Raw genomic sequence first — 10,191 nt, 5'->3', positions numbered from 1 at the left:
CTCTTAACTTGAAAAACCTTTGACCCCTCCGGATTGGGAGCCCTCCGGTTTTGTAAAAGTAGCTTTTCGGAGATTTCCTTTTTTCAACCTATACCCCTCCGGATACGTTCTCCGATGCAATTATGCTCTTTCAATTAACTGGGAAGGGTTTGTACTACCTTCCTAGACCCTTCCGGATTGAAGTTAAGCCTCTTATTTGACAATTCACACTAACGGTAAAGGGTCTTATCGCTCGCCTAACTTCGGCTCGATTAAGGTTTTGCTGTGCCTTTAGCCTTCCCTTTTCGTCTAGAACAGCCTAAAGTTACTTTATTCAACCGCTATCACCTTTTAGTAGGGGTATAAGGGCTTTTCTAGAAGAAATTTATAAAACGTGAAGGGTGTACCCTTCCAAATTGAGGAATTTGCTAAAAACAATCTCAAAAAATTTTCACGCTTATTTTTCCGAAAAATTTCTGACCCTATCAGTAAGTTCAGCTAATTTCTGATCTATTGGTACCAAGATCAACTCGATATGCTCAGTAGTTTTTTTCTAAACTCAAAAATTTTCTCTCTTATAGGTTCCGCCTAACTTTTTCCGCAAATCTGGTCCTTTCGACCTGAAAATTATTGATCCGAGCTCAGAAGGCCTATACTCTTCTAGTTCAATGCAAAAGACCCGATCTAAAACGCTTTTGTAGAAAAAATTTGCGAAAAACTATGCTACCTGGACCCCTCCGGATTGATGAATCCACCAAATCAAACACGTTATGTTCGATTCCTCTGCAACCCGGAAGGCTTTCGGGTAGCGGGTTTTAAAACTCGTAGATTCACTAGTGGAAGTTGTCCGAACAACTATTTTTACTGTCGTAACTCAAAAATTTCAAAAAATTTTCTGAATTTATAGTGTTTCGTTTTCTCAAAAATCACGAAATTTCGTTTTTCGGTACCAAAATAGTTCCAACCACTTCCGAACTAAACTTAACCGGTCCTATCTATTATGGTAGTGCAGTTACGATGTAACACACTAACTTGACGTTTTTTCCGTTTCAAAAAATATCGATATTTCAAAAATCGCGACTTGTGGGGGGATCAAAATATCGCTATTTTGACCCTAAAAACCGGTCTGTTTTCGTTGTTTTTCACTGAAAAACGATATAAGACTATGAATATAGGCTATATAAAAAATAATATTAGTAATACTATACCCCTCCGGGTTTCCTTAATATCCGAATTAAGGTGCTTAACTCGGATATTCGCAGTTCGGTGAAGGGTCACTACAGTGCAGCACTGTCGAGCCCCCCACAGATTACTATCTTACTTTTTGTACCAAAAGGGATACAAAACTTGTTAACGATACCCAACAGTCGATTGTTGTTGTCGTTGAGCCCCTTCTTGTTGCTCCTTGTACTGCTTGCCGGATCGGTCTTCACCCAAGACCCTTCCGAATTGAACGCAAATCAGCTGACCCTTCCGGATTGAGCGCAATTTATCATTAACATGCTTAAATGCTCAAATTACCCAACAGTACAAGCCTCACAAACGGGCTACAAAACTGATCGTAACAATCCTGACTGATATAAATGCCTGTAACAACAATATATCTATCAACAACAAACGGGGGGGTTGGATCACAACTTGTCTGGTGGGATGATTTCTACTGATTTTTTACTTTTTTACTGTTTTTGGTTTTTTCGGTTATTTTTTTATGTTTTTTGTTTTTCTTGGGTACTATACTACTTTTTGTTTGGTTTTACTTATATCTTTAAGTGTTTTTGGTCACAAACCACTCAGGGGATGAGGGGTTCGCGATTCCCCCCACCCTTCCTGGTTCGTGAATTTTTGGTCTTAACTAGGTTAAAAAACTATTCACGGTAATCCGGAAGGCTTCCGCGTTCCGAACTACCCTTCCGCCCCGGCGGTTTAGGCCTATTAAGGGCGTTAATGTGAGCATCCGCTCGGCGCGGAGTGCTCGCTAACGGTTCTGCCGGTCATGATGTTAAAAAAGAATAACACCCAGGAGCGCCATAAAAACATGTATGTAACATTCGCCCGGAAGATACATATCGACGGAAAACAAAACTAAGTCTTAAGACGACTGGCTAACGTCTAAACAGAGCTTTGCATGCTTTTCACCGTCTCTACCAAGCCAGTACTTTCGGTGGTCTTTCTAACATCGGATCGACAAAAACGTTACTGTTCTCCGGCTTCGACCAGAACGCTCAAATTAACTTAATTACATGCAAATAGTGAGCTCATGGCTGGGTCTCAGTATCCCCAGACCACGAGGTCACTCCTAAAAACAGGGTTACTACTTATTATATTACTATTGTTTTTGTTCAGTAGATAAAAATCATCATCTCCATCGAGATGGATCAACCCTTTCCCCCCCCCCAACTACTAGCACCTCATCCTTGTTAAAACTAATCCAAATATCAACTAAATTCAAGTCAGGACATGACAGGATGCTAAAAGTTTACGTGGCAGGATAAAAATTTCAGTTTCTTTACCCTTCCGGATTGACGAATCCGCTGAATCAAGCTCGTTAATCTTGATTTCCTCCTAATCTGGAAGGCTGGTTTCTTACCCTTCACCGTTGCTCGCAACGGCCTTGCAACTATTGTAGCAGCACAATAGTTGCAACTCGGAACGTTCTCTGCTATTCTGTAGTTCGTTGTCGTTTTTAATCTCGATTTTCATCCTGTTCACTATCGCAGATAAAGTTGTTCTTGTCTTTTTTTCTCGTTTTAGCCAAAATGGCCGTTTCTGACGTTTCTCAGAAATATGACGTCATAATTCGAATTTTTGAAATTTAAAAACACTAGAATATTCCAGCCCTCACCGTTTGGCCAATCGTTCCAATAACGTTCTTAGTTCTTAATAACCACCAATCCGGAAGGCTTACTGCTAAAAATTCGAAGTCTGCACAAATTGCATTTTGGCCATTCTGGTCGAATGTCACACATTAAACTCATTTAGTTACACTATTTAATTCTTGAGTTGCTTACCGACTTAATTACTCCCAATTCTTGAGCGTGCTACAATGTGAGTACCAATTTAAATTTCTAGAGTGTGTTTTATAATTGTTATGTTGAGGTAAGGCGAGTTTTAGGTTGATCCATCTGAAATGGATCAAAGTTCCACTGTCTAATAAAAAGTAACTTAACGGATTGTTCCGACCCGGTTTTTAACGGCGTTCATGTATTTTGGGTATCTAGAGACCTAAGTATGGGGACGTTTTTATTTCTAGAGTGGGGGGATATTTTGGTAGTAGCCTTTAAGCGGTAACGGGTCGTAGTCTCATGTCACAAGCGAACCGAATTGGCTCCGACTGGTTTGAGGTGGAAAAACACAAGAGATAGTGTCCCTGACTCTTGAGCCAATGGTTTTAGGGCCTATTTTTCTTAAGCCTCATGTGTGACTGCAGTAGACGAATGTTACATTTCTTCTTTGTCTCGATTCTGATTGGTTGAAACAGTATTTGTCTAAATACTGACCAGTCTGAATACGCGGTTGTCTAAATACTGACATGTAACCGTATTCCTCAAGGTCAAACTTCCAAATATGACCGACAGGCACACACCCCAAAATTTTTTTTTTCTATAAAAAACTTAAATTAATCAACATGTACAAAAGCATATAAATATTCAATTGGAATCTTACACATCGCGTAATAACCAAACCAATAATTACATCAAGAGGTAATTTTGTAAAAGCAACTAATGGAGTTTTAAACTGGATTAGATTTGATTGTGGTTTTTATTGGTGTCAATTCAGTTTTTAAAAGGTGGTCCAGGCTTAATTATTCGGGCACAAAACAAAATATTGTGTACTGAAGTGAAGGCTTGAGTTTTCGAGAAAGCAAAATATATGAGGCTCAGTTCTCTAACGTGCTCTGGGTCAAAGAGTTTGATGTTTCGATGGCATAAGGATCCCAAGCGCGAGCTGGGGCTTTCGACCTCGATCGTGCACCTCTCAGACACATGATACAGGATCGAGTGATGGCCATGCTCAATCGGTTCCGTAGCCAGCTTGTTGTGATAGGGCGTGGAATGTCGAGTTTTTCTGATAGTAGGGTGGCAAGTCGTTTTACTAGTGCTTGTGTGGCGGGAGCCTGACCCCCCGAGGTGGATAAGACTATTGGGCAGAACGACGCACCTTCAATTTCGAGCACTCGCGATTCGTAATTCCTCCTTTTTCTGTCTCATGACGTCGGTATGTCTGTTGAATTGGTCCACTGTTGGTTTTACAGAGTGGACTGAATACTCGAACGTCAAACAGAGTTTTCTCAAATCTACCTCCCCAAACACCACTTGCACTGATGTCCAATCTTGCGCCAGCTTGAGAATTTGAACCTGGTGTTAGAGTCCGGTCTACTTCTTGCAGCTGGGGTTCAAGTGCTACATCGTGGCAAACTTGTGACAGAACATTTGCAAACAAATCACGTATTTTGTTGTGGCGAACTATTGGGAAGCCACCCTTTGAGCAGCTCAACGCATGTTCAACGTTAAAATCTTTGGAACAGGCACATTTGACAGGCATGTGATCGGGAGTCAGGCCGTATCTCAGACATAACGCATCACGAAAATTTGACTTAGTTAGTGAGAAACCTTCAGTTTCAATCGGTAACATCGTTAACCATGCAGAAGCCCCTCGTTCACTTGCTAGCAGTACCATTCTTTTGAGATCATTCGAGCATTCATCAAGAACTTCGGTCAAACGTTGCTTTGATTCTGCTCGATTGCTCTTGTACACTTGATTTTTTCTTCTTTGCTGTAGGCTGAAGATACTTTCCATGAGTTCAAAGCTTCCAGAAACAACAGACTCGATTAGAGGTTCACTGATGTAGAGTGACTTTTCAAGAAAACTCTGACGAGTCAGATCAATAATACCAAGGCCTCCTTCTCTACAAGGTAACTTCGCTACTCTCATCAATTCGTCAGATATAGCTCGACCAAAAATGTTGGGCAATAAGGTATCCTCTATGAATGTTTGTATTGGCTGAACTAACTCGATGATGTCAGGTGTGGTTCTGAGTAAGAAAGTGTACTTGCTTTGCAAGCCATGGGTCAGACAAGATAGTGAGGCCTGTGGCTCCGTTTTTGCAATGTCGCTAAGCGTCTGTAGCTCAGCAAGCCATTCTTCCACCAAACCTGATACGTATTGTTCAACAAACTTCTGGCTTCCAACAACCGATCCAAGAACTCGATGTCCTTCCGTGAGAACTTCTACGCTCGATTTCTTGAATATCTCCCTGGCTTTTTCCTCAAACTCTGGTTTGACAAGAACTTTAGTTTTCTTCTCATTCGGATAGTACCCAAAGCTCGGTCCGAATGTAGAGATTTTGTCCCACCATATCTTGAGTGCGTCTATGTCTCCTATCACGGTTGCATCGTCAGCAATCCAAACTTGCTTGCACCCAGGTGTTTCTGTGGCATTGATAATGGGCATTGCTGAAACTCCAAAAAAAAAAGCATAGCTAACGGATCACCTTGTGTGGTTCCTTCTTCTGACTGAATGGTATCACCAGAAAGATAGAGTTGAGAAGGCTCTCGATAAAAGTTAGTGCAAATTTTGGAAAATCCAGGGCACAGTACTTGAATGTTTCTCAGGGCTGTTTGTCTGTTGAGTTCATTGAACGCATTCTCGGCATCCACTAATAGCAATCCTTCGCACTCATGGTCCGTAAACATTTTTCTGATCGCGTGAATAGCGGCTTCACATCCAGCTTCATGGCCTGCAGAAAGTTGTTTGTTACCGGCAACTTCACGGATATATGGTTTCAAAACCGATAGAGCAGCTTTACCAATTAGTCTTCGTAAAACTTCACTTATGCCAATTGGTCTGATGCCTGGCATCTTGTCCAGTGGTATTAGCCTACTATCACGGAGATTGTTTATGTAATCAGGGGCAACGTGCTGTGTGCACAACTTTCTCGCTACCCCGGCCACAGACTGGCAGAGCGTATTTGACGCTTGTTTGTGTTCTGTCAAAAACCTTTTCCATTGGACTGCGTCAGTTGCGGATGGCCCAATCATGTTTCTCGCGTTGTTCAAGGTCAAACTTCCAAATATGATTGACTGGCACATATATACTTCCGCGCGAATGTTACATCTTTTTTATCATTATCATTTCCCTGTCTAGAAAATAACAAGTATTTTGACTGATAATGTGATGAACGGACTCCCAACTGTAATTTTTCTGGAGTTCAACTTAAGTTTTATGGCGTATTATTCTATAATGACTTATTTTAAATGTGCAAATCAGGGCTGAAAGGACTTTAAAATGATATACCAATCCACCCATTACGATGATTACTTGCGGTAAAAATTTTTTGGTTGAAAAACAAAATAGGACTGCTCGCTCACCTCATTCGCTCGAAAATTGACCAAAAGTCAAAAAAATTTTCTGGTTTTTCTCGACACGGTAATGTTTGATTTTTGGGCAAAAACGTTCAGGGAATCACGACTAAAAAAGCTTTAATTTGATATATCGCTCGACCCATTCCGATGATTTTTTGTAGGACCTGATTTTGCATGCTTAAAAAGAAAAAAATAGAAACACAGCCGAATACAAAGTTTCTCTCCATTTTCAATGGTCGGAACAAAAACAGTACGATTTGCATCTTTCTAGACAGATGAGTTTGACAGAAAAACAGGCTATATCTCAGCTAGAAGGGATCGGAGTCGAAGCCAAGTCGTGTCTCGGTGAACAGCTAAAAGTACTAGACAACCACGTCAACCATCACTTAACAACTTGTTCTGATATCAAAGAATTTCTGAAAAGGAAGGCAGAAATTGATAGCGAGTACAGCAAAAAGTTGGAGAAGTTGACAGATCAGTATATAGCAAAACTAAATTCACAGCTTGGCTCACATGACAATCGGCGTGGAAATGTAAGTTCACCGAATCGTACCCTAAACGGATATCAGCAGTGTTTTTACTCACTTCTTAATATATCAAAACAGACATGTTATGATGTAAATAATGACTCCCAGCTTACAAATGATTACATCATGGATCATTTTGCTACAGTCACTTCTGTTCTTAAGCATATGTCTGAACAAAGCCGACTGCCTTTGCAAAAAAGCCACGAAGAATTTCTAATACTGGCAAACCAATTGACTGGCTTTTTGAAGGCCTATCAAAATAGTCACCTGAGTTATCGGCAGGAAAATTCAAAGTTCGAAGCTGCATCGCAAGAATTTGACAAGGTAAAATCTGCTGGTGACACAAAAGGAAGAAATGCCGGTAAACTGAAATCCGCCGAGAAAAAGCGTGCAAAATGTCAGATGAAACGAGATGATGCATTTGCAACTTTTAACAAAAACAGGAATGAATATGTTCTCGCAATTCATGCAATGAACTACTTTCTAAATGATATCTATAATACAGCAGCACCGCAGACCCTTGACGCCATGTTTCTAGGTCATTTTGAGTGGTCGCAATGTGTATTCAAAAGTGTTTACCTTCTGCAAGAAGAAAGTCTTAAAAAACGGTCTGAGAAGGTCAGGGAGTTCAGAAATGCTGTAAATGCATTGAATTCTATGAAAGAAACTCAGGGGTTCCTGGACGATAACTCGTATGCCTTTACACCCAAAGAAAGTCTCAAATTTTCTTTCGCGCCTCATATTACAAAAGGGTTTACTGATGAGATATCTGTCTTGTGTCTTGACGCCTCACTGAAAGAGAAATATGATCAAATCAAGTCCTCATTTGCCAACTACGAATCGCAAGTTAAAGACGTGGACATGTTGCTTGCCAAGTGCAGAGAAACGGTCACTGATACTGTGGGTAAACTGTATCTGGACAATAGTACCATTCTTGACTCTTTCACGATGAACAGAGAAAAATCGCTCGTTCTTTTCACACAGCACTTTGATGAGAACATCGAGCGTCTTCGTGAACATCAAAATGCCTTCATATTACATAATGCAACCAGAGGACCTCTTGCAAACAGCTGTGTGAGACTGAAGGGACGAAAAGATATAATCGAATCGATGTTTGGCGTTGACATTGAGATAAATGTTGGATCTTACAATACAGTTTCAAGGAATCGCAGGCGACTCCGAGGGCCTCAGAGCATTCTACCATCGCAGTTGAAGCCGAAGTATAAGGTGACAGTTGCTCTGTTCGGAGGAAAAATTGAGACGTACTGTGCTTCTGCCCAAATTGACATACCTCCAGTTGTCACGAGCTGCATCAATAGAATTGTCAATACCCCTGGTGGGTTGACTCATTCTGGTATATTTCGTCTGAACGGGTCACAGTCGGAAATTAATAATCTAAAAAGCCTTTTTGACAAGCACGAAGATCCGCTCGAAGACGACAATCAGACTTGGAACTGGAACACAATTGCGGGGCTACTGAAATTGTACTTCAGAGAATTGGAGGAACCCCTCTTTCCCAGAGGACGCTTCACAGAAGTGATTGAAACCTTGTCCACCAGGCAAAACAGTGAATCTGATTTTCTATCGCAGCTTACTGCATTCGTGTCTTCTTTAAATGTTAACGTGATGATAACAATGCGTTATTTGTTCGACTTTCTCAAGTGTCTTTCGCGGTATTCAGACCAGAATATGATGGACGACTATAACCTGGCTGTTTGCTGGGGACCAACCTTGCTTCCGATCCCCGAAGACAAAGACCAAGTGTTGCACCATAATGACGTGATAGAGGTCATCCAGACTTTCATTAACCAGTCGTATCAGATTTTCCCCAGAAACTACGGCTTGCTTCTTGATGACGTGGCCGACAGCCTGGGACCGGGAAGCGTATCTGAAGGAGACATGGAGTATGACGAAACCGATGACGAAATGCTAGAAGACGCCGACGATTCATACAAAGATGACACTGTTTCTACATACAGCATGACTTCGCACAACGCACCAGACTTAGTTATGGATTTACCGGCTAACGCAACCGTCGATTCTTCAGAGTCAGGCGAGAACCTCTGCTCTTCACCTGTTCCCTCATTGACTTCAACCACATCAAATGCAGGATCGTCAGCAGAGCCCACTAATGAGAGGCCTAGAGCTATCTCTTTGAACATTGAAGTGGATCCACTCGGAGTCAAGACCAGTCCCATGCTGGCTGCAAGAAAGTTGGAGCTAGAGAAATTGGGCGGAATAAATCTTGGAGAACCAAAAGTTTTGCCGAGGAAGCCAGGTAAGGGTGCGAAAGTCCAAAGCCCTACTGGAGGCAGCCATGCTTCTGTGAGTACAACTGGGAGTTCAGAATCTCTGAGGGATCCAGTTCAAGCTTCACAAGTGCCAGCGTTTAAAAAATCCTCCTCCTCATCGGCAGCTGCGAGTCCAGCTGCTGCTATAAAATCTTCGGCAAAAGGCGTCTCGTCGCCGACCATTAAGGATGACGTTGAAGCTTCGGGAGTATCATCTGATGTCAAGGTTTTCCCGCCTCCCGTTTTCCCGAAACCTTCGAAGAAATAACCATTTATACTCTATCTTTTCTACACATTCTTGTAAATCTATGCGCAGAATAAAACAGAAATTGATTCTAACATAGTGGAACAATTTGACTGGTTGTTTGATTTATTTGTAGTTTGATTGCTAGTTGTGATTCAAAGAACTTGAAGAAGTCGAATTTGCTTTCCACAGATATTTTCGGTTTTTGATATATATACAGTAATTGCCAATATCTGTGGCTAGCATCCTTAACATTTATTTTCTTCAGTTTCGTATTTATTCGTTGTAGTAAATTGAAACTTTTTTTAGTATGTGGCGAAGTTAAAAATCTATCTAGTTGTCGTAATATTTCAGTTTTAGATTAAATTATTAATGTCAGCTCAAATCAATGTTTTTAGAAGCTTCTTTGATTTAGAATTAATTTTGACCCTCATGAACTGTCATCTTTTTCAGAACTAAGACAGGTTTCATTGTGAGGGCCCAATTTTTCAGGTGACACGAATTAAGAAGTAGCAGAAAACCTTTATTAGTAGTAGGAAAGTAGAGTGCGAGCGAGCAAATAAAATATCTCAAAAAGCTGTGTTTGAAAAGCACTTTGATTGCGTTTTCTGGTGTTATGGTTAACTAGGGTAAAAGTAGACGCTGGTTCAAGTTATGGGAAAAGGTGAATTTGTCATATATACAATGGGATCGACTTAACCGTCTCTCCTCTATGGTAACTACTAAAAAAACCTGTAAATAAAAATGGTAAATTAGCTAGAGTTTTCTAGTGCAAATTCTAATTTTGC

General features: G+C 40.9%; 1 protein-coding gene across 1 annotated transcript; it reads left to right on the top strand.

Moving 5' to 3' along the window:
- Positions 1-6,615: 6,615 nt before the first annotated feature.
- Positions 6,616-9,797, top strand: LOC134844310 (SLIT-ROBO Rho GTPase-activating protein 1-like). The gene has a single exon (XM_063860942.1). The coding sequence runs from the start codon at positions 6,617-6,619 to the stop codon at positions 9,425-9,427; it is 2,811 nt and encodes a 936-aa protein (XP_063717012.1). The 5' UTR covers position 6,616; the 3' UTR covers positions 9,428-9,797.
- The last annotated feature ends 394 nt before the right edge of the window (positions 9,798-10,191 follow it).

Source organism: Symsagittifera roscoffensis, chromosome 4, assembly GCF_963678635.1.
Source record: "Symsagittifera roscoffensis chromosome 4, txSymRosc1.1, whole genome shotgun sequence".
In the NCBI taxonomy this organism is placed as follows: Eukaryota; Metazoa; Xenacoelomorpha; order Acoela; family Convolutidae; genus Symsagittifera; species Symsagittifera roscoffensis.
Note: the sequence above shows the minus strand (reverse complement) of the source record. Positions and strands in the feature narration are given on the sequence as shown.

Coding starts and splice junctions, on each gene's coding strand:
- LOC134844310 (XM_063860942.1), top strand. CDS start 6,617: ATGAGTTTGACAGAAAAACAGGCTATATCTCAGCTAGAAGGGATCGGA.